General features: G+C 55.2%; 1 protein-coding gene across 1 annotated transcript in view; it reads right to left on the bottom strand.

Moving 5' to 3' along the window:
- Positions 1-11063, bottom strand: part of TMEM255B (transmembrane protein 255B) — a 40927-nt gene extending 29864 nt beyond the window's left edge. The window contains exons 1-3 of the mRNA XM_042958294.1: positions 11018-11063; positions 6429-6568; positions 3762-3824 (exon numbers count right to left, since the gene is read on the bottom strand). Coding sequence (XP_042814228.1) covers positions 3762-3824; positions 6429-6568; positions 11018-11063 — 249 coding nt within the window. The remainder of the gene's footprint in view (positions 1-3761; positions 3825-6428; positions 6569-11017) is intronic.
- Between the last annotated feature and the right edge of the window lie 12756 nt (positions 11064-23819).

Below are 23819 nucleotides of genomic sequence, written 5' to 3'. Positions count from 1 at the left end.
ACACTGGAGACCCCGAACGCGCTGGCGGGCATGTAAGATGGTGGCCCCACGACAGCAACTCCACTGCTAGCACCATGCCCCATGTTCACACTTGCCTCGAAGCCCAAGGCGGTGGCCTCCCCAGGGACCAGCACTGACAAACACAGAATGTACCCCATCCATTCACTGGAACATGACTTAGCCATAAAGCACCGCGGTCCTGACACAGGCAGCCACGGGGATGAACCTGGAAAGCACTATGCTGAGTGACAGATGTGGGCCAGGCCGTGCACACAGTCCAGACCGAAAGCAGGTTAGTGGTCGCCCAGGGCTGGACACAGACGCCGGCGGGTGGTTTCTGGTTGAAAGGACGAAATGTCCTCAAATTGGCTGTGGTGGTGGTTGCACACACCCATTATATGCTAAAGCCACTGCATTTTACACGTTAAAGGGGTGAGTTATGTCTCAATAAAGGTCTTTTTAAAAGGTAAAGAAACAGGCGTCCCTGGACCAAACTGGGTCCTCACCACCCACGTGGCAGCCGCCTGGCCTCCGGCTTCACAGCCAGCTCTGAGCCTTGGGGAAACTGTGTGGAAAAGCAGATCAGGAGGCTCTCAGCCTGCAGAGCCAGGCAGGAGCACTGACAGAGACCTCAGCAGGACGGGTGATCAGGCAGGGAGGGGTCACAGAGGCAGGGGCGGGTCTGCAGGGGGGGCACAGAGGCAGGGGCGGGGCCGGAGAGCAGGCAGGGAGGGGTCCAGCAGGCAGGGGGCGGGGCCGGAGGGGGGGCACAGAGGCACCAGAGGGGGTGGGAGGGAAACCGGACCAAGGCCCAGGGACCTGGTAACACCCCTGACAGCGGGGTTCCAGCTTCTCCCCACCCCCACCAGGAGGCCCTCTCTATCCAAAAGCAGCGTTTGCTTCATAAGGTCCCAGTAATTCACTTTTGCTTTTAATTCCCTTGCCTTTGGGGATGTGTCGAGTAAGAGATTGCTACGGCTGAGGTCAGAGAGGTCTTTTCCTGCTTTCTCCTCTAAGGTTTTGATGGTTTCCTGTCTCACATTCAGGTCCTTTGTCCATTTTGAGTTTATTTTTGTGAATGGTGTGAGAAAGTGGTCTAGTTTCAACCTTCTGCATGTTGCTGTCCAGTTCTCCCAGCACCATTTGTTAAAGAGACTGTCTTTTTTCCATTGGATGTTCTTTCCTGCTTTGTCAAAGATGAGTTGGCCATACGTTTGTGGGTCTAGTTCTGGGGTTTCTATTCTATTCCATTGGTCTATGTGTCTGTTTTTGTGCCAATACCATGCTGTCTTGATGATGACAGCTTTGTAGTAGAGGCTAAAGTCTGCTTCTGCACAGCAAAGGAAACAACCAACAAAACTAAAAGGCAACCAACGGAATGGGAAAAGATATTTGCAAATGACATATCGGACAAAGGGCTAGTATCCAAAATCTATAAAGAGCTCACCAAACTCCACACGTGAAAAACAAATAACCCGGTGAAGAAATGGGCAGAAAACATGAATAGACACTTCTCTAAAGAAGACATCCGGATGGCCAACAGGCCCATGAAAAGATGTTCAACGTCGCTCCTTATCAGGGAAATACAAATCAAAACCACACTCAGATATCACCTCACGCCAGTCAGAGTGGCCAAAATGAACAAATCAGGAGACTATAGATGCTGGAGAGGATGTGGAGAAACGGGAACCCTCTTGCACTGTTGGGGGGAATGCAAATTGGTGCAGCCGCTCTGGAAAGCAGTGTGGAGGTTCCTCAGAAAATTAAAAATAGACCTACCCTATGACCTAGCACTGCTAGGAATTTATCCAAGGGATACAGGAGTACTGATGCATAGGGGCACTTGTACCCCAATGTTTATAGCAGCACTCTCAACAATAGCCAAATTATGGAAAGAGCCTAAATGTCCATCAACTGATGAATGGATAAAGAAATTGTGGTTTATATACACAATGGAATACTACGTGGCAATGAGAAAAAATGAAATATGGCCTTTTGTAGCAACGTGGATGGAACTGGAGAGTGTTATGTTAAGTGAAATAAGCCATACAGAGAAAGACAGATACCATATGGTCTCACTCTTATGTGGATCCTGAGAAACGTAACAGAAGCCCATGGGGGAAGGGAAGCAAAAAAAAAAAAAAAAAAAAAAAGGTTAGAGTGGGAGAGAGCCAAAGCATAAGAGACTGTTAAAAACTGAGAACAAACTGAGGGTTGATGGGGGGTGGGAGGGAGGGGAGGGTGGGTGATGGGTATTGAGGAGGGCACCTTTTGGGATGAGCACTGGGTGCTGTATGGAAACTAATTTGACAATAAATTTCATATGTTAAAAAAAAATACAAATATTAGTAAAAAAAAAACAAAAACAAAAGCAGCGTTTGCTGAAGAGAACGAGCCTTGTGCTTGACCGCTCCTGGCAGCCCTAAATCCCTGACCTCTCCTGGGGACAGCGACACTTGAATGTGTTAAAGCTTGGGAGCAAATCGCTTTTCCCACTGCAGACTCCTAACCATGGCCCCAGCGGGGCACAGAAAGATCTTGGCAAGAATTTTCAAGGGTGCCACCTCCAGGCCTCCTTCTGGATTCTGGACGCCTCCCTCCTGCAGGAGATCCACCCAGAGGCCAGGGCTTCAAGGACCCAGAGGGCTGATCCCCCCAGATCCCCCTACACCAGCACCAGCCAGGCAAGGACGGTGGGGTCACGCACCGCTTGGGACCTGGCAGGAGCGTGGGGTCCCTCTGTCCCCCTCTTCTTAGCCAGCGGCCCAGGGTGGCAACCCACCCTTCCTCTCCCCCAGACTCAGGGTAAAACACTTTTTGCTGCCAGAATCCAAACCTCTTTGTCATGCTTCCTCCCCGGCCCCATCCCAGGACCACCCTCACTTGGCCAGGCTCCTTCTGCACCAGGGGCCACTTTCTCATCGCGCAGTTATGACAGCGGCCACCACAGCCAAGCCACAGGCCTTCCCTCTCAGCCAGGGAATGGGGGGCACATGGGGTCATGTACTGCAGCCCCTCACACAGTGGACCCCAGGGCAGGTGACCGCAGATTTGGGAATAAGTAAGATGAAGCCAATGCAGGCAGGCGTTAGAGGTGAGTGGGAACCGGCCATGTGGCCCCAAGCCCCCCTGAACTGCTGTCACAATTCAACACCAGCCCACAGTGAACTGGCAAAATTAACTGCTTACTCTTGGAGCTGTGTCCCCAAAGCAAACAGATCCCAAATAGAAATCATTGATTAAAAACACCACGTTCACAAAACCGATCGAGGCTGGCGGTAGTCTACTCCAGGACGTTGGGGACAGGGGTCCACCAGGGACCAGACATGGGGGACGAGCGTGGGGGCCGGGCAAGGTCTGGACTTCCTCTCTGTCAAGTCTGAGTGAGTTTGGCTCCTCTGGCCTTTGCATCTCCCCCCTCTCCTTGGCCTGTGGGAGCCTATACATCATCCTTTAATTTGCTAATCCCCAACCCACCCCATACCCCAAACTCTTCTTTCTGTGCCTCAACTTCAGCTGCCAGGACCACCGTGTGAGTCTGTAGGGTTCACCCTACAATCCTAGAAGCAACTGTCACTTAGACTGTGAAGGACGCCCATAAGCCCTGAGGCCAGAGTTGTACAGTGCACAGCCTGGGGAACCTGGGCCCGGATCCTCAGTTGCTGGATTGGGGCCGGGGGCTTCCCCAGGAATACTAGCTGTAGCCATAACATAACACACTCTTACTGCCCACGTTTGAAAGAAACTACGTACATTCTTACCATCTGCCTCCGGTTCTCCACCAGGTTGATGCCAATAATCCCCAAGAAAGCTCCAAAGCCCAGCTAGAGGGAAACGGAGAAGGTGCCTGGTTAGCACACGGAGGCTTAGAGCTCGCAGGGATCAGCAAATCAGAGGCCGCCCCCTCGAAAACATCTTACCAAAGGGGCAAAGTCACCCCTCCCCAACCACCTTCACCACCTAGCGGCCCACAGGCTCGTGCCCGTCTGGGTGGCGTCTCGGGCTCCACCAAAGCCAGTGGTAGGAATACAAGCCACTGAAATGCAACCCGTTCAAACAATTTAACTCTTGATCACAGAATAGGGCAGCACAGGCCCCTCACCTCCAGCGTGAGGGACAGCCCCTCATGGTTACCCAGAGGGTGAGGGGCCCACCTGCTTTCCCCCAGGCCTGGCGGCAGTCCAAGTCAGAGGCTGGCTCCTCAGGGAAGGTGTGGGGACCAGGCGCCCATAGGTGAGCCCGCAGACAGGTAATCATGAGAAGGGAGGAGGTAAAAGGAGGGATGGAGGCTCCAGCAGGAGAAGGATGCTGAGGGACGTCTCCCTATCCTGGAGACAGCCTCAGCTCCTGGCCTCCTCACCTCAAAACCAGGGACCCAGGGCCAGGCTGGACCCTCCACTGAGTGTGGTTCCCTCAGCTTGAACGATTTCGGACAAGGGACAACGGAGGTGAGCAGCTGGGTAGGGGCCCCACCTGCCCCGGAGTTTGGGAGGCACCTCAGTGGACGCTCAAGTCCACGGTGTCAAATTTAATGCCCTGAAAGTCTGACCGCCTTACGGCTACAGAAGCCTGTATCTGTAATGGTGAACAGTGCCTGTGGAGACGGACACATGTGCACAGAGGAAGTTACCACCTGTAACTGAAGAATTCTCAAGGAGGAAAGGTGAACATTTTCTTCACATACAGCTCCACAGCTCAAAAGCATCAGAATTCCAGGCCAACATAATGTATTAAGGTGTTTCCGTTAAGTTTCGCCAACTGGCATGCTCTTTCCAAGATGTGCCTCCAGCCGTGGCTTCATCCTGAGAACTGCTGCTGTCATGCCCACGTGGGACGCGGGGTCTCCTAGGAAGGGACCTTTACCCACATCGTCTTCAGGTGGATTTCATCTGGTCTCCGTAGCTCACCTTCAGACTGGCCACTGCCCGGGAACCTGGCTCTGCCAGAGGCTTGACCTTGGGGGGTGGGTCCTCACAGCCCTGGCCCCATTTCCAGGGGTCCCCCCACAACACCCGGCAGAAAAGTAGGGCCCCAACATATTGGCAGCTCTTAACATTTTACTGATAAAACTTTTTCTGCACAGACCCTATGTGTTTACTCATAAACAACACACAAGTAGATAATATAGGCTTATAAAACACAGACAAAAAATAAAAATAAAGTATTAATATAAAGATGAAGTGGGAGCTCCTGGGTGGCTCAGTCGGTCAAGCATCCGACTCTTGATCTCGTCTCAGGTCATGACCCCAGGGTCGTGGGATCGAGCACCGTGTCGGGCTCTGTGCTGACACCACAGAGCCTGCTTGGGATTCTCTCTCCCTCTGTCTCTGCCCGTCCCCTGAGCTCTCTTTCCCTCTATCTCTCTTAAAAGAAATAAATAAACTTGAGGGGCACCTGGGTGGCTCAGTCAGTTAAGCGTCTGACTTCGGCTCAGGACATGATCTCACAGTCCGTGAGTTTGAGCCCTGCATCGGGCTCTGTGCTGCCAGCTCAGAGCCTGGAGCCTGTTTCAGACTCTGTGTCTCCCTCTCTCTGACCCTCCCCCATTCATGCTCTGTCTCTCTCTGTCTCAAAAATAAATAAAGGTTAAAAAAATTAAAAAAAAAAAAAGGAAAGAAAGAAAGAAACTTGAAAAAAAAATTTTAATAGAGATAAAGTGAACAATGTATGTGAAATATCTTTAAATATTTAATGTCAAAACCTTTCCATCCTTGCTAAAAACGTCGGACTAATGTTATTCTAATAACTAATGTTATTAGAATGTTATTATCTAATAACTAATGTTATTACTAATCTTGATACTTTTAATGACAGTAATGTGATTAAAAGATCTTCATTAAAAAAGAAAACCTTGATTTAGCATTTTTGACACAGCAGCTCTGGGTTCTGGTGCATTTTAAGGGCCTCATAGCTGATAAAGGCCCCTTCCAGACTCCTGTCCAGTGTATGCCCTTGGAGCAAATTCTACTGCTAACAACAGTGGATGTGGATGTGAATTCATAGTTCAAAAAAATCTCCCTGGTAATTCTGAATCTGGGTGGCCCTTCTTGCCAGATCTGATTAGGCTGTCCCCAATTTGCCGCGTGGCATTACTGCCGGAAATATGAAGTTAGTGGTTGGTGACGCCCTCTGCTGCCGCCCCCACAAGATGGAGTGAGGAACACTACCCTCCACAGGGGGGTCTTTGCAGGACTCAATTAAAGCTGTGGTCAGAGCGCTGTATCGGGGCTGGAATCCGGCCGTCAGGGCTGGTCTCTGCACCCCCTCCCACCCCTGCTCCAGGCCCCCGTCAAGACCAGTTGATCAGCAGCCACCACCCACACAGGGCCCGGGAGGGGACACGGGTGCCTCTGGGGACAGACTCTGCCGGCCACAAGCCCCGACATGGCGCAGCCCTCCCTCACACCCCCGGGGGTGGCCACACTCACAATGACCCCTGGGTAGTAGCCCCCCACGGTCACGTTCTCTGTCCTGGTGGTGGCCGCGAGGCCGATGGTCAGGATACAGACGGACGCCACCAGCAGCGACCCCACAAACCAAAGTGAGGTCTTTCTTCTGGCAAACCCTTCTGGAAGGAGGACAAACAGGAACCGTTAGCAAGGGGATGGGCTCAGAGCGGGGCCCAGCCAACAGCACCCTCCTCGCCATGCTGCTCTCGGGCCACAGGCTCCGAGGACCCCAGACCACCCGCACAGGCCACCCCCTCTTCCCAGTTGCCCTGTTTCTCTGGGTGGGGACTCGGGGTCTCCCTCGTCACCTGCCAACCCACCCGAAATGTTTCATCCCCACTCCTCGACATCCGCCTCCCCTGCTCTGCAGCCCCCACTGCAACCAGTGACCCTCACTCCAGCATTTAGTGCCCAGGTCCCAGAACCCCAGACAATGAACCTCATGAGGGCAGGTGGGGTGTGATTTCCCTGCTCCCTGCCACCTGACACCTTGCCTGCAGGCTAGGTGCTCAAGGGTCCATGCCACCAGGCCTCACCCCCAAACCAGTGCCCTCCGAAGCCTTCATCCTGGCAGCCCACACAGCAGAGGTCGTGCTCAGCCACTTACTGAGCGCCCACTGTGTGCAGACCCCCCCTCGTCCTCGAACCCCACACGCCTGCCCTGCTCCAGACTGCAGGGGGGACCTTGCACTCAGAGGCCGCTCTGCTCCGTGCAGCGCCACCCAAGTTGTCCCCACCCACCATCCACCCCCAGGACCCTGCTCAGTGTCAAACCCGTGAATGGCTACATGACAGGGGGCAGAAAAGACTCAGAAGCGCATCGGAGGCTGCCACTTCCCACCCGGACACCCATCCCCTTGCCTTTGTTAACAGCCCGTTATGGGATGCAGAAGTGTGAAGGGCGCATCCTACAGCCTCTGCTCCAGCTGCACGGTTACATTCTTGCCAAATAATCGTCCATCTGTCCGTCCGTCCGTCCGTCCAAGCAAAGGATGCTCCATAGGCCCAGCAGACATCTCTTAAAGGAGCCTGCCCCTTGCCTTTCTCCCAGTCATCCTTCCCACTGCCTGGAATATGAGCAGAAAGGCAGAACCCCAGGCAGCCATTTTGGGCCATGAGGGAACCTTGTGCACAGAGGCAGCACTTGCAGAATGGCAGCGCAGGAAGATGGCCCCGGTTGTTGCCTCGGAACTTGAGCAGCAGGATAAAGTCCCTGGACTATGGCTGCTACTTGGGATGTCCCGGGGTTTGTAGGCAAACCTAATTCCAGGTGGCACAGAACTCAAGAAGGCAGCCAGAAAGAACTTGCCATTGCCTGGCCCTCCCTCAAGTCTCGAATTCTGGGTTTCTCGTTGCCCTAACTTTCTTCTTTGTGGTGTGTCTCGGGGAGGCAGGGAAGCCCCGTTTACAGCAATCACCCCCCTGCCCCGTGCTCCATCAGCAGCAGCCACACCACGGAGACAGTTTGCCAGGAGAGGCCAAGGCAAGACTCCACTCCGAGCCCAACCAGGCTGCTGGCTTGTGTTTTGTTTTATAATGGTTTTTTTAATTTTAATTTTTTTAGAGAGAAAGAGAGATGGGGGAGAGGGGACAGAGAGAGAGAGAGAGAGAGAGAGAGAGAATCCCAAGCAGGCTCCTCACCATCTGCACAGAGCCCCATGCAGAGCTCGAGCCCACCACCCTGGGATCGTGACCTGAGCTGAGATCAAGAGTCATACACTTAGCCCACTGAGCCACCCAGGTGCCCCAGGCTTTTGCTTTCTGGAAGCTTAGCGATCTTGAGCCCTGTGATTCAGAACCAAATCAGGATGCAAGGAATACAGGTCTTTGCCTGCACTGAAGTTCTTCTGTCAACACTGTGTGTGCTCAGTGGGGGGCCAGCTGCATGCGGGAGTTTGCGCGTGTGCTCTGGAAGGTGCCTGAATTTACAATTCTGTGGCCCTGCCAGCAACGCTCAATGTCCAGTCAAGTAATGACCAGGTGGTCACGTGCTCAGACATGAACTACACAGACAAACTCACTGTGCAAGCTCAGGCAACGCGCTTTTCTTGTGCCGTTTTTCCTAACTGGAGGCATCGCATATCTTACGCCCAAGACCACCAGCCAGATGTCTCAACACCTGTTCCCACCACAGCACAACAACCCCCGGGGCCTTGTCCCTTAACCCCTCAGTGGCACCAGTGGCACCTGCCTGCAGGAACATCGTCAGATCCGCTAGTGACACTCGGACACGCTGATGACAGCGGAGCAAAAAGCTAAACACGTCTCCTTCGGGATGGTGGTCATCCCCCTGAGGCCCATTCCGTCATGGTCTCCCGAGTCCGGCTTTCCCTCCAAGGCTCAGGCCCTCGAGATGCTGTCACCCCACGGCATTGCGGGGACAGTTAACGGGAGGCCGAGGACAGCGGCCCCACTCGTGCAGGGTGCCAGAAAGCGTGGCTCTGGCCAGCTGTGGTGTCTGGACTCCAGAGAGGCAGAATCCTGACCTTAAATGCTCCTTATAAATACAGGAGATGGCATAAAAACCAGGGAATGAGAAATAAACTCAAGAAGAAGGCAGGACATCTTTACAATTACCCTACAACACATTGTTAGATCAGGTTTCAGAGACGAAAGGGTTGTGCACTACAGGAAGCCCCCAGCGCCCCGTGGACCACCCCCGGATCCTCCTACCCATCAGCAGGGCCGTTAGTATGTGTGGTTACAAATGGCGCACCCTCAAGACAAACATCTGTCCAGTCTGCCACACCCAGGCAGCCTCCCGGACCGGCTGTGTGGTCTCGAGCTGCCCAGAGGAGAAGCCCGTGAGGTGGGGCCTGTCTGGCCCGTCTGCCGCTGGAGCCCGTGCCTGGCTCAGACAGGCAGATCTGGAGCCACCAACCTCAGCTTCCCGATCTGCAAAGTGGAGATGATGGCAACACCTGCGTTAGCCGCCTCCTAAGGGCCATGCGGCCCCAGCGCGAGGACCTCGGGGAAAGCCCCCCCACTCCCCACTGAGGTGAGCGGAGTGAATCCATCAGCCAGGGCGGAGGGAACAGTAGCACAGTCCCGGCTCTAAGCCGGCTCTCCAGCTTGAGGGGAAGGCCACCAGCCATCTCTGCGTGGTGCTCACGTCTTTCCCTGCCTGTGTGTCCGTCCCTCCTAGAGCATCTGAGCCACGTAGGCCCTCCCTTGCCCTGCACCCCAGCCCCAGCCCTCTCCCGAACCACGGCTCCTGTGGCAGTCTGGCCACGTCTAGACTGTATGGGCTGCAGTTCCCGTCACCAAGATGGTGTCGGGGGTGGGGGGAGAGCTTGGAAGCCCCCCCGTCACCGCCTCCCTGCCAGCAGGGCCTTGGTGTCCCAGGGAGAAGAATGTGCTCACTTCCTCACGTTGGGACACCCGGTCACAGAGGCAAAGAGATGCCCCTGTAACTAGACCCAGGCAGAATGGCGTGACTCAGCCATCAGCTTCCCACTGTCTGCTTTGGCATCTGACACACACCAGGGTGCTGACTGCAGAAACATGAACTAGGAAATACCTATGAGGCCACCCCGGGCACACTAAGGTTTAGAATTTTTAAGTAAGAGACCAACTCCTGGTATTACTTTCTTAGTTTATGATTTCTCATCAGAAGAACCAACTAAGTCCAAACTGTTTTAAACCATCACGTCCCATTAGCGTAATATGTGATGATAGCTAGTTAGACCATTGCGTCCCGTTAGTGTAATACATGATGACAGTTAGTTAAGAACAGGCATCATTACCATCACTAGTGAGTAACCTGTCTGGAGGACGAAACACATGGGAATCAGTCTGCCACAGAGCACTGTACCTTGGAGACGGAGGTGCAGGGCTGTTCTTTCAAGAAACCAGATTCCTTGGCTATTATTCAAAACTCAAACACCACTAACTCATCTGGTTTTTAGTAAGACTTTCCAAAGATGCTGGAGGCAGCAGAAGCCACTGGGTGTGTGTGTGGGGGGGGGATGGGATCACCCGTGGGGAGGACGGGATCACCCATGGGGGGGAAACAGCAGGAGGTGGCTGGTGTCCCCCCCGCCCCCAGCGTCTCAGGGAGTCCTCCTTTCTTTTCCTTCCAAACCTTCCCCTCCCCCCTCAGGAAAACACACCAGCATCCTTCCAGGCCTGGGGCCTGTCCAGATGCATCTGGGCTTGGTCCGGCCAATCAAAGAACCCGGGGTTCCAGGACTCATGGGCCAGAGGATGTAGGGGATTGGAACAGAGCTGCACCAAACCATGAGAAGAAGCCACCGGTTGTTGAAACAAGTTCTAGAAATGTGTGCAGGCTGAGCGAGGGCAGGGGAGGCTGAGGGCAGTGTGGGTGTCAGCTGGGAAGTAGGAGCCTGTTGTCTGTGGTAACAGATGTGGGAACAGACAGGGGAGACCCAGAAGCTGAGACAGGCAAGCAGGGAGAAAGGGCAGAGCCTGGCCAGGAGAGAATCCGTGTCAGGACAAGGTCCCAAAGGTGAAGCCCCAGGGTTGCTGGAAGGAGCTGTGGACCTGGCCTTTACCCTCCCAACTCCCACCCCAGCCCACGACCTGCCTGCATGCCGGTACCTCCTCACCTGTGTTGTCCAGCAGGGCCAGGGGCCCGGGCACCGGTGGCTGCATCTCGGGGGAGAGCACTGGCTCTGTCTGGCCGTGGATCAGTGAGGATCAGTGTCCAGGAGCACCGCCCCTTCTCTGTGCTCAGACCGCCTCCTTCCCACCTGCGCTCCCTCCCTCCCCCCTCCTCCCACTGGTCCTGCATGTGTGTGTTGGGGGGGGGGTTGCTGAGGGCCTGAGGCAGACCCACTGGAAAGTCCCCCTGGATTTCTGGTCGGTGCCCGCAGGTCACAGGCTGCAGAGGGGAGGGATGCAGGGAGGCCCTGTTGGCCCACCTGCCCCAACAGGGCTCCTGGGGGCAGCAGGGACCCGCTTCTGCTCTTGTCCAGGGGTGAGCTCTGGAATGAATGAATGAATGAACAAACACATAGGCGCTGCAGGCTCCTGTCACGCCCCCACCCATTCACCTTGGCCTGCATCACACTGCTGCAGAGTGAGTGAAATCTCCAGGTCAGATGGGAGCTGCTGGAGGAAGGGGTCCCAGGACCCAGTGCTTCACATGGCGGTGAGGAAACAGTCTTGTGAAGACCATTCATGCCATTTTCAAATGGTCCCAGCAAGCGTGAGAGGCACCCAGCCTCCCCGGGAATTAGAAGGTCATCAAAAACAACCACGTGTCGGGGCACCTGGGTGGCTCAGTCGGTTGAGCATCCGACTTCAGCTCAGGTCATGATCTCACGGTCTGTGAGTTCGAGCCCCGAGTCGGGCTCTGTGCTGATGGCTCAGAGCCTGGAGCCTGCGTCGGAGTCTGTGTCTCCCTCTCTCTCTGCCCCTCCCCTGCTCATGCTGTCTCTGTCTCTTTCTCTCTCAAAACTAAATAAACATTTAAAAAAATTAAAAAAACAAACAAACAACCGTGTGTCTTTTCACTCCCATGAAAAGTGTTGGCAAATTGTTGACCATCAGGCAGGAACTTCGCAGTAACACCGAGTAACATGGACAGGACGTGGGGCAAGGACCCTCGTTCCCTGCTGCTGCACTAACTTGCACCATGGCCCCTTGGACAGCGACAGGCAGGAAAACAGCAGGTTTGTACCTACAACAGGGCAAACAGGGCTCCCTGCCAAAGGACCTGCCCAAGAGTCAGTTTCTGGAGCCAGGACGCCCGATCCAATCCTCTCAAGGCGTGTTTTAATTACTGCGGTCCTGAGCTCGACCCCGACCAGTGACTCCGAATCGGTGGGAGTGCGGTAGCTGTGAAGAAGGCCACTATTCTACAGGGGCCGTCGCCGTGATGGAGAGACGCTGCACACGTGTGCGGCTCGATGTCCCATGTACATCAGCACAGCCACGGGCACAGCCTAAACGCCTACACCAGGACAGGGCCATGCTCTGACGCAGACGTGGCACCCCACTGGTGGTTGGGATGGATCGGTACAAGGGCCGTGGGGCGACAATGAGGGCTCATGGGGTTGTGGTGAGTAGGAAGCCTTTATGCGGTGTGTCTAAACCTGAAAAACAATGGTCTTCATTCACTGATCCTCTCAATACACATTTGCAGAGCACCCACTGTATACTAGACATGATCTGTGCACTCGGGAAGCACTGATGAGCCAGTAGACAAAGATCCGAGGGAGCTAGCGTTCTCCTGGAGAAGAGATGCCGACTGGTACATATGGGAAAGGAGGCAAATGCAGAGTAGAGTAGAAGGCAGTACCCACTTTGGGAAAGGGGAACACAGACCAAGCAGGGAAGAAGCAGTGGCAGGAGCCAGCAGCAATTACGTGGTCAGAGTGGGAGGTGAGGGCCAGACCCAGACACGAAGGCTGGGAAGCAGTCAGCATTTCTGACACCCGTGCAGAGGCCACGGTGAAGTGGACGGGCCTGGGGAGGGGGTGGGGGTGGGCAAAGACACCAGAGGGCTTACGGGCCAGATGGAGGGTCTCAGGCGTTGCCAGGCCCCAGGCTCTGCTCAGAGTGACACGAGGGCCACCAGCCAGGTGTAGAAATACCACCGCAGGGTGCCGTGCAGCATGGCAGGTAGAAGCAAAGAGCCCGGTTTAGGGGGCTGAATCCGCTGAGACGTGACAGCAATTTGGGCCAGGTGGGTAAGTGCAGGCAACGAGCCACGACCATAGCAGCCTCATGCTGTGGACGTGCAACACCATGGCGTCCGTGTACATACAGACGTGCCAGCCGGAGGAAGCGTGGACGTGCAGATACGTGAATGCTTACGTGGTAAGCAAGAACAGCTCCAGAGCAGTGTCCCCGCTCGTGTGGGAAACCACATCTAGAGACGGCTTTGGGAACCACGTCTAGAGACCTCTGACTCCACTTGCAAAATCATATGTCTTTAAAAGGTTGAAAGACTTGAAAACAATATGGCCTCCCTAGACCCCAGTTGTGAGGGACGGCTGGAAATGTTGAGGGAACCACGACATTGCCATCAGAGGCACAGAGGGAGAAAACGGGAGCTGCCAGAAAAATAAAGAAATTCAGAGACCAGAGAGTGAAAGGAGATAACACGCTTTTACTGACTTCGCTAAACGTTCTGCAGTAAATATTGACGAGAAAAAATAGCCATTTTTAATGGCGTGATTTACTGAAATATAGAAAGATAATCAGAGGAAGGTCTGCCCTCAAGTGGGACCAAAAGGCGCGGGCTCCCCGGCTTCCGGGGCCACGAGGCACACGGTGCTCCCACAGAAAGAGAGCCCCCCACCCCGGGGCTGCAAGCGTGAGCTGCTGCTGGGGTTGCCGTTTTAAGTGAGGCAACTGAGGCCTAGAGAGGTGAGGCAAGCAGCACGCGGCCACACAGCTGGGAAGTGGCGGAGCCGGGAGCAAAGCCTGTGCCCACCACCCTGCAGGGCAACGCACTCCACAGTTTGCTGAAAATATATTTAAGATGTGTGTGTGCTGCCAGACACGATGGCCTTTTCCGATTGACGAGTCTATACAGGCAACTTTGGATGCCGATTGGAAATGGGCAGGTGTTTGAAGTTCTTTCACGGCTGCAAGAGCACGGCTAGGAAGGGCTTTGGAAGGCGCCCCAGCGCTCAGCAGACTGCAGGGCATCCTGGGACAACCCAGGGCTGCTCCCTTTTGCAGGTGGAGACACCAAGGTCCCAGGAGGCTAACTGGGTGACCACAAGCGGATGCAGAATTCTTCCAAAGGCTGCGTGCGTAACTGCAGGGAGGGTCAGAATTCATTCCTCAGACCCCTCCCCACCGGGAAGCGTCCACCAGTGTGACCACCCAGTGTGACAGGTGCATTAGCTCCTGTGCTGACTGCACCAATGACAATTGTTTACCTGCCTCGACCTGACCCAGGGGCCTGCAGCAAGCCCACCTCTGCAGGGAGCGACAGTCTAGGATCCGGGAAGTTTTTGATTTTTTGTTTTTAATGTGACAGAAACATAGAGTGCGAGCAGGGGAAGGGCAGGGAGAGAGGGAGACACAGAATCTGAAGCAGGCTCCAGGCTCCGAGCTTTCAGCACAGAGCCTGACGCCGGGCTCGAACCCACAAATCATGACCCGAGCCGAAGTCCAACGTTTAACCCACTGAACCATCCAGGTGCTCCTCAATTTTAGCTTTAGAACCACCTTGTTTGTGTTTTTTTTAATGTTTATTTTTTAATGTTCATTTATTTCTGAGACACAGAGAGACAGAGCATGAGTGGGGGAGGGGCAGAGAGAGAGGGGGACACAAAATCTGAAGCAAGCTCCAGGCTCTGAGCTGTCAGCACAGAGCCCGGCGTGGGGCTCAAACCCACAGAACAGGAGATCATGACATGAGCCAAAATCAGGCACTCAACCGACTGAGCCACCCCAGCGGCCTGGAGAGAATCTTAAGCAGTCTCCATGCTCAGCAAAGAGCACAGCTGGGGGCCTTGATCCCACAACACTGGGATCATGACCTGAGTGGAAATCAACAGTCTTATGCTCAACCAAACTGAGCCACCCCGGCACCCCAGATCAGGGAAGTTTTTAAATGTAATTTAATTGAGCTCTCACTAAGACAATTAAGGGGAAATCTGTCCTCTTCCTGTCTGAAGATAATCAACGGACTGGACAAATTAGTAGTGACGTTAAGAAGATAATTTAGACACATGCACACACCCACCAGGAGCTCTGAGTCCTAGGATGTGGCCTTGCCCCCGAGGAAGACCCAAGGCAGAAGGTGGGGGGTGGCGGCCCCACAAGAAGGCGAAGACAGGGATGTCACACAGCAATAACCGGGTGACAGTGATGGTGAAAGGGGAGCAACAGAGGAACAGTCAGAGAACCTGAGAGCCCGGAGTGCCGATCAGCAGGTGAACCGCAGAAACCACAGGAAGCGCCCTGAGTCAGCACAGGTGGGTCCGGCATCGGTGATCCAGTGTATGGGAGAGCCACACTGGCTCCACAGCCTGGAGTCCCTAAGCCACAAAATCACACGTGTGAAAAGGCACCGTATTGTCCCAGGTTTTTGGAAGCCATAGTTCAAGACATGTGAACTTCATTGGACGTGGAGGTCTTGATGGAGACTGCCTTCGTGAGCTGTTTGCCGTGAAAGCCGGAAGCCAGAAAGCCAAGCCCAAAAGAAGGAAGGTGGGATCCCCAGGGCAGGGGGAAGGGGCCCCCAGGCCGCTCGCAGCTTTCTATCTTCTGCGTCTTCTTTGTTCCCCAAACCCTTTGGACGCACAGCACGGCTTCCTGTTCGTCCATCCTGCCACCCGCCACCCCCAGAACCATGGTATCTTTTGCCCTTGACACTTGGGAGCTAACATGGGAATAGGGGAACCTGGGTCAAAACTGGGAACCTCGGGGGAGGGGGGCGCTCGGGGGGTGGGGAGAGAGGAGGGGGCTCAGTCAGCTGAACATCCACCTCGTGGTTTCAGCTCAGGCCATGATCTTGAGGTTCGTGGGTTTGAGCCCTGCTTTGGGCTCTATGCTGACGGCATGGAGCCTGCTTGGGATCCTCTCTCCCTGTCTCTCTCTGCCTCTCCCCCGCTCTCAAAACAAATAAATAAGTAAACATTTTTTAAAAATTGGGAACATGGTTGCCAGCACGTCCAGGTTTACAAACTCACTCCTGTTAACGTAGCTGCTGCCGCTGAATTGGAGACAGAGGCACAGGCTTCCTGGCATCCCCATGCTCCCCTGCCCCTCCTCTACCTTGTGTGTCTTCAGGGTGAACGCGAGGGTACTAAGTCCAGGGGGCAAAGGCCCAGCAGCTGAACAGCACTAGCTCCATACTGGAAGCTTCTGTGACCAAGCGGGAAGAGGTGAGCCTGGCCAGGACGGCAGCCCCAGCTGTGGACTCTGGTTCCTAAGCTCGGACTCTCCTTTGCCGGGTGAGGGAAGTGCTCAGTCGGTTTCCCATCCCTGAAGAAGAATAAACGATTTGTCCCCCTGGGCTGCAGACAAGCAGCATTAACAGGTTGGCATTTCCTCTCCTTTGTAAAGCACACTCAGCAAACCTCCCCAGTTGACTATGGTTTGGTAAATTGTTATGTTAACAATTATGACACCTGCAGTGTTTTATAAAGCAACTAACTTGGGGCACCCAGGTGGCTCAGCTGGTTGAGCAACCGACTTCCGCTCAGGTCATGATCTCGAAGTTTGTGAGTTGGAGCCCGGCGTTGGGCTCTGTGCTGACAGCTCAGACCCTGGCGCCTGCTTCGGATTCTGTGTCTGCCCCTCTCTCTGCCCCTCCCCTGCTCATGTTCTGTGTCTGTCTCCCAATAATAAATAAACGTTAAAAAAAATTAAAAAATAATAAAAAAAATAAAGGAACTAACTTAATAAAATCACTAACGTAAGGGGAAAGATCATGTAGGAAAGCAGCTATGACACATGCAGGCTGTTCTCCCCAACACCAAACTCCCTGCTCAGGGTGACAACGCTGTAGTGTCCCCAGACCTCCCTGATACGGACACGGGTTCGGCGAGCACAAGAAACACACACGCCTCCCCAGAGCGCCTAGCCCAGAGGTGCCATGGCCCCTGCATGCATCCCTTAGGACTGGTTGGCGGGGGGGGGGGGGGGGGGGGGGGGGGGTATGTGGCTCTGACAGAGCACTGACCACACACCTCCCACAGCGTGGTCACTGCTTTGCACCCTGTGGCCTTATTTAATTTGTACGATTTTATTTCACAGATGAAAAACAGGCCCCCAGAATTTAGATAATTTTTCCAAAGTCAAGTATTTGGCTAGCGGCAGAGACAAGATATAAACCAGGTCAGCCCAATTTCAAAGCACAGTTACATCTTCTAAGTGGGAAAGCACATATTTACCTGAGTGCAGGCATTTAAGCTTACATTCACAAAGCAGCCAGAGAATATTTACTAAATTCCTCTGTGCACAAGACACATGTGCTGGGCCACGGACAGGCCACACAGACTGGCCCTTTAAGAATACTGCAGCTAGAAATGAGAAACAGAAGTAAACATGCAGTTAGAATCCAGAACTAACTAACTAACTAATGCAGAACTAACAGGGGTCCCCACGGGTGGGCCCAGCCGGAGGGAGACCCAGGCCTCCCAACAGCCAGCACGGCCTCGCCCCCCACGGGCACCCCTGGGCCCAGGGACACTGAGATCAGGGCTTCTGGCCCATGGGAGGGCGGGAGGACATCGGCTGCCACAATTCTGGACCGTGTGACACTTCTTCTCCATCATTCCAGCCAGCAGGAGCCCTGGGCCTGAGGGCCCCCCGCAGCACATAGGACACACAGGCACACACACGCAAGTGGGGGACAGTGTGGGGCAGGGGTGCATCTGGCCATCAGTGCTGACAACTGCCCCGGACGCCTACCTCCTCCCTACACTGGCCCAGCACCCCCTTGTCTCACTGCCTCTCAGGTTTCCAGCTCAGGCTTTGGAGGAACCGAGATGGAAAGACACAGGGATGTCTACTGTCCCACTTGCCACAGGCCCCCCTCCCTGAAGCCACTGAACAAGGAAGGGAGTAGAAGAGTCTGGTGCACCAGCCGGAGGCCCCACACTGCAGCGGGGTTGGTGGGGGGCAGCCAGGGCGGCAAAGTCGGGGAAGGGCCTTCCAAAGGCTCTAAGAACCAAAAGTTTGATTCTTTGGGGCAAGAGCAGTGTGTGAAGCAGTGGCGGGAAGGATGACCGTGATACCTGTCCATTCTACTAGGAAATACATTCTCTCAAGACAGGTGTTCCCTCGTTCAAGCAGCGTCCAACTCCAGGCAGGCCCACAGCACACACGTGTTAAAGGAGACTGCATACACTTGACTTCCCAACACTGGTCAGCACCTGCTCCCTGCCAGGTCAGGCACCTGCTGGGCACAGCACTCCTCCCCTGCCTGTCTCTCACCCTCTGGCCCCATCCTCTGCAGGACTTGCTGGGGGACCCATCACATCAGGAAAACCAGTTTATTTGAGCAGACAGGGGCAGCCAGCTCTGGGGACAGGGACGTGGGGGCTCCCAGCTCTGACAAGAGCAGGACTGGAAGAAGCAAAAGTAGCCAGGAGCCACCTTAGTCATCCAGAGTCTGTTTCCTTTGTTTGTTGGGGAACCATGGGCCTCCTGGCCCCCAGGCAGGTGCAGCCAGGCTCTTGCTCTCAGGGGAGTGGAGTACAAACTGCAAAACATGACTCCCTCCTGTAACAAAATGACCTTGAAATGAAGCTCGGGGAATAAATAATGTAGACAAGCAACCGGAGAAACGGCAGGTGGCAGCCCCAGCCTCTCTGTCCTCACCAGCGAGGTGGGGTGGGCCAGGAAACGGTCTTGGAGACATGAATTTTTTAAATTAAAAACACTGTCCAGCTTTGCCAGAAGGTCTTGTAAAAATGATCTCTCTATTGAGCCGAAGCAGAATCAGCCATGTCCCAGATGTCTTGTGTTTCCAGGTCCCTGGGCTCACGCACCACCCACCCCCATAAGCATGAAGCCCACCGTGATTCCCTGGAGCAGGAGCCCCTTCCTGGCCTTGGACTCGGCAGCCGCGGGCCTGTCCGATGTCTCCCATTTCCACCACACCGCCTGCCAAGTGCAGCCTGGATGCTGGCCTGCTGATGTGGAGAATGCACCCCTCGCAGGCTCCCGCGCCCACGACACCTATTAAATATTAAGTGGTGACGCTCCAGGGAAAGGCAGCCGCCCCCAGGCGTCCCCGGAGTCAAGGGGGGCACCAGGGCACCAGCACCGTGAGCCCCCGGCCAGGCCCGGGTGGGTCCAGCGCCAGGCTGCAGCGCCCCCCACTACTCCCATTCAGCCCTGCGTGTCGCCCTCACCCGTGCATCCTGGAGGCAGAGGGCTGAACTTGGAAACGCGTTTCTACGGTAACCGGGGAGGTGGGGTTTACTTTCCACACACTCGAAGCCTCTTTGTCGTCATTTTACGTGGTCTGGGTGGTGCCTGCGAGCCCAGCTCACATTAGTGATGAAGTTCACGTTTCCAAATTGAGGTCCACTCCGCGAATCGCCTGCTGGCAGCGGGCCTGCCCATCGGCAGGTTTCCAGGTGAGGCCCGGCCTGCGGGCGAGGACGGAGCGGAGCCCAGGAGGACCGCGGGGAGCGCGCCAGCGGGCCACAGCAGCGCGTGCAGACGAAGCCGGTCGGGGGGCGGGGGCGAGGGTTGGCCAGAGCCCCTGCTGTCCTGTGAGCACGTCTCTGTCCCGCCGTCACCCAGGCCCGCGTGGGCTCTCCCACGAGCCAACCAAGACGGCGCGTCCCCGCATGTCCTGCCCGCCACGCTGGCTCAGTGCCCTCGCCCCGCGCCCCGCCCTCCGCTAATTCGCGCCGCATCTGCACACACATTTCGTATGTAACTCCTCCTGACATATGGCGGCCACGGCGGCCATGGCGTCCCAGCCGCGTTCTGCCGGCTCCAGGCGGGTTCCCTCCCTCTGTTCTCATCAGGAGAGGGGATGGGGAGGGGCTCATACCCGGGGGGCGGAGGGCGAAAGCTCAGGCCCACAGTCAGCGCCAGGTCACGGCCGAGGGCAGGTGGCAGTCAGGACCCACTCAGCTTCGCGGGCCGTGGGCGTCCCTTGTGGATGGGCCTTGCGTCACCGGGCTGGCTCCTTCATGCCCTCCTCCCAGGGCCGCGTTCCTCTTTGCCGGCCAGCGGCCCCTCCAGCGCCGGCCTGGGTCACCCGCAGTCCGGGGCCAGCCAGCTACGTCCCCCTCCCCACCCCAGTCTTCCTCGGTGCGTCCCGTGTGCTGCACGCGTTCCAGCGTCCTCACAGGTGGCGCGGGGGGAGGACGGGAGTACACCGCATCCGGAACCCGTGTCGGCTTCCTGCCTTCCTGAACTGGGAAGGTGGCTTTCGCTCCCAGGCCCCCAGGGCGACACGCAGTCCCAGTCTGAACTGTCCTGTGCAGGGTTGGGAAGAACGAGTGAGCCATCAAGGTCCCCGTTGCCTTGGGGACCTACAGGAATGAACACCAGCCAGACCCACTGCCAAGAGCCCACAAGACAGCCCCACCAGCCCCCGTGTCCTCCCTACTAACCTGAGCCCTGTTCGTCCAGGGGCTTCTAGGACCCTTCACAGAAGATGAGCAGGAAAAGGGTTTAATCTAATTTACAACGACTGCCAGGTCATCCAAGGACATGGAGGAAGTGTTTGCTAGCCCAGGGGGACAGGTGTCTCCCAGCACCTGACACAGATGTGGGCACAGCAGGGCACGAGAGGGGCATGGGACAGGTCTGTCCCTGGGGCCACACGCAGGCCACCCGTGGAGAGCAGAGCACAAACAGGAAAAAGACAGAGTGCCGTGCTTCTCTGCAGCACCTGGTATGATACTCAGTACATGCAGTTCCCGCCATGCACAGCAATATGTCCTGCCCCGGTCTCTGTCAGCCACCGTGTCCGTCAGCACTGCCCCGCATAGCATCTAGTCCCCCTCATTAAATCCCAGGGCCTGCCCAGGGGGCCTCTGTCCAAGGCAGCCACAATGCCACTCACTTAAGCGGTGTCTCAGACAAGTGTGTGGTGCAGGTTTGGGAGAGAGGGGAACCAGACCTATAAAAACTAACTACTGAGTAGCAGAGTAAAACCACACTATCACAATGGTAGGGGACCAGGTTGAGGGGTGTGTGTCCATGTGCTCAGGAATTCTCAGTCTGACAAGTAGAGACACTGCAAGCAATTTTTATTTTTTAAATATTTTTAAACGTTTATTTATTTTTGAGAGAAAGAGACAGAGCAGGAGCAGGAGAGGAGAGAGAGAGGGAGACACAGAATCGGAAGCAGGCTGCAGACTGCATACTGTCAGCACACAGCCCAACGCAGGGCTCACACCCGTGAACCTTGAGATCATGACCTGAGCCAAAGTTGGTCGCTTAACTCACTGAGCCACCCAGGCACCCTGCAAGCAATTTTTAAATCTGGTAGTCATAAAGAGGTGAGAATGGAGGTAAATTGTGTATGTGCATGTGTATATCGTGGGTACATGTGTATCTGCACAGGTGTGTATATGCATGTGTGTGTGCGTGCATGTGTGTATGCATATATGTGTATGTGCATGTATGTATCTGCACAGCTGTGTGTGCATGTATGTGCACGTGTGTGTGCATACATATGTGCTTGTGTATGTGTGTACATGTGTATCTGCACAGGTGGGTGTGCATGAATATGTGCGTGTATGTGTGTGCATGCACGTGTGTGTGTATATGTGTGTTTGCAGAGGTGTCTGTATAGGTGATTTTGAAAAAAAAGAACATAACCAGCGTTCATATTATAATCCAGAATCCATTATGTTTTCCCTTTTTGTCTTTTTCTGCTTGAATAGAAACTGCGTTTTCTTTTTTACAAACGAAAGGTTGTGCTGAGTCGTTCTGATGCCAGTACCCCCAGGGCCCCTCTGCTGCCTGGCCTCCTTCCATCCTTGGGAAAAACCCAGTGGGTGCCATCTTCACCACGATGTATGTCACACCCCATGACAGTGAGTCTCACCAGGCTGTGGCCAGGGTCACAGATGCCCAAGTGCCAGGCACCCTGCGGCAGGGGTCCAGGCCGGTGTCTGAAGACCCCTTGGCAGCTATGGTGTGGGACAAGAGGGGCAGCAATGAAGGCATCTCTGCAGGGGAACCTCATCGGCCTAGTGTGGGCAGCCCCCAAGCCAGAGACAAGCCTGCAGGCTAACTAGATCCCTGACGGCCCCCAAGACCCATGTCAGGGCCAGCCCCGCGGTCCAGGCTGGAGCTGGGGGGAGGGCCTCACGTGTGGGGGACAGCTAGCCCCCTGGGAGGGTGCCAGGTTGGGGGACTGGGACTGGAAGACCACCCACAGCAGAGATCCCCCGAGACTGTGAAGAAACCACTGGCAGGCACTGACCCTTCCCTCACCCGCCACCGCCGGGACCCCCAGGAGAGCTGGGGGAGGGATGTCCCACAGGAGGTCGCAATTTCCACAGGCACTGGGCATCCTAAATTAGCACCTTGAGACCACCGTTCAAGTGTGTGCAGGGTCGCCTGTAGGTAGGGGAGCAGGGGGCAGGGGCACTGAGGCCAGCTTGAGTTTTATGGGCTTGGGAAAGACCTCTTCCGATGACGGGGAGACCGCTGAAGTCACAACTATGCCTGACAGACCTGCTGGTTCAGAGGAATTAGTTACTTACACGTGAAGCATTTCAGCAACAGGCGCCAGATCACAAACTGGATAATTTGGGACACGCACTAAAAACAGTATTTGCTGTTCATCTGAAATTCAAATGCATCTGATGTCCTGTGTTTTATCTGACCATCTGGCCATCAGACGCAGGCAAATGGGCCCCCCTGGCAGACACCAAGGGACTTCAGGCCAGGCCTCCATCCACACAGCTGCTGGAATCACTCTTTGTTCAGGGCCATGAGAACCTAGAACAGATTAAATGGGTTTATAAAAGCCAGAAACAGGTCCTTGTTGCACCACAAGGTAGTGCAGTGACACATATGGCCATTACCTAGTCCACGTGCACCTTTCTGGAAAACAAAGCAAGACTGGGTGAGGGTGATTTGCCCGCCGACAGCCCCATGTCCCTGGTCCTGGGTGCCTGCAGAGATGCTCCAGGTCACACACCAGAAAGCGCTGGGTGTCTCTCCAGGCCCTTCCAGAACAGTTTTTGCCTCTGGCGGGCCACACGCACAGCCAGGAGAGAAGGATCTTTCTGGTCCAAGGATGCTTTAAAGGCAGAGGCTTCATGTCATACGGTCCTCTGAAGCACAGGCCAGATTTTCTCCACCACCTGGCTGGCCTCTGCATGGCCACACACGACACGGCCCTGTACCAGGCAGGCATGGGGGCCAGAGTGGCAACCCTCCACAGCTGTTGGCTGCAGGACCCACTGGTCCCCTGAGGGCAGAGAGCAGAGGACTGCACACGGACTTCTGCAGGCAACAATCCCCCCAGCACTCAGTGTTGACAGTCTGAGGGTAGGAGCACCCCAACACAGGGTTGACAGTCTGAGGGTGGGAGTTACTTGAACATGAGGATGACAGTCTGAGGGCAGGGATGCCCCAATATACTTGGGATTGATGGTCTGAGGATGGGGGCACCCCGTGAGGGTGGGGGTTCCCCAAACACTCGAGGATGATAGTCTGAGGGCAGAGATGCTCCCAACTACTCAGTGTTGACAGTCTGATGGCAGGGGCACTCCTGAATACTTGGTGTTGATAGTCTGAGGGTGGGGGTGCCCCAAACACTTGGTGTTGATAGTCTGAAGGTGGCGGTTCCCTGAACACTCAAGGATGACAGATCGAGGGCAGGGGTGCCCCAAACACTCGGTGTTAACAGTCTAAGGGTGGGGGCGCCCCAACACAGGGTTGAGAGTCTGAGGGTGGGGGTTCCCTGAACACTTGAGGATGACAGCCCGAGGGCAGGGGTTC

Source organism: Panthera tigris, chromosome A1 (genome assembly GCF_018350195.1).
Source record: "Panthera tigris isolate Pti1 chromosome A1, P.tigris_Pti1_mat1.1, whole genome shotgun sequence".
In the NCBI taxonomy this organism is placed as follows: domain Eukaryota; kingdom Metazoa; phylum Chordata; class Mammalia; order Carnivora; family Felidae; genus Panthera; species Panthera tigris.
Note: the sequence above shows the minus strand (reverse complement) of the source record. Positions and strands in the feature narration are given on the sequence as shown.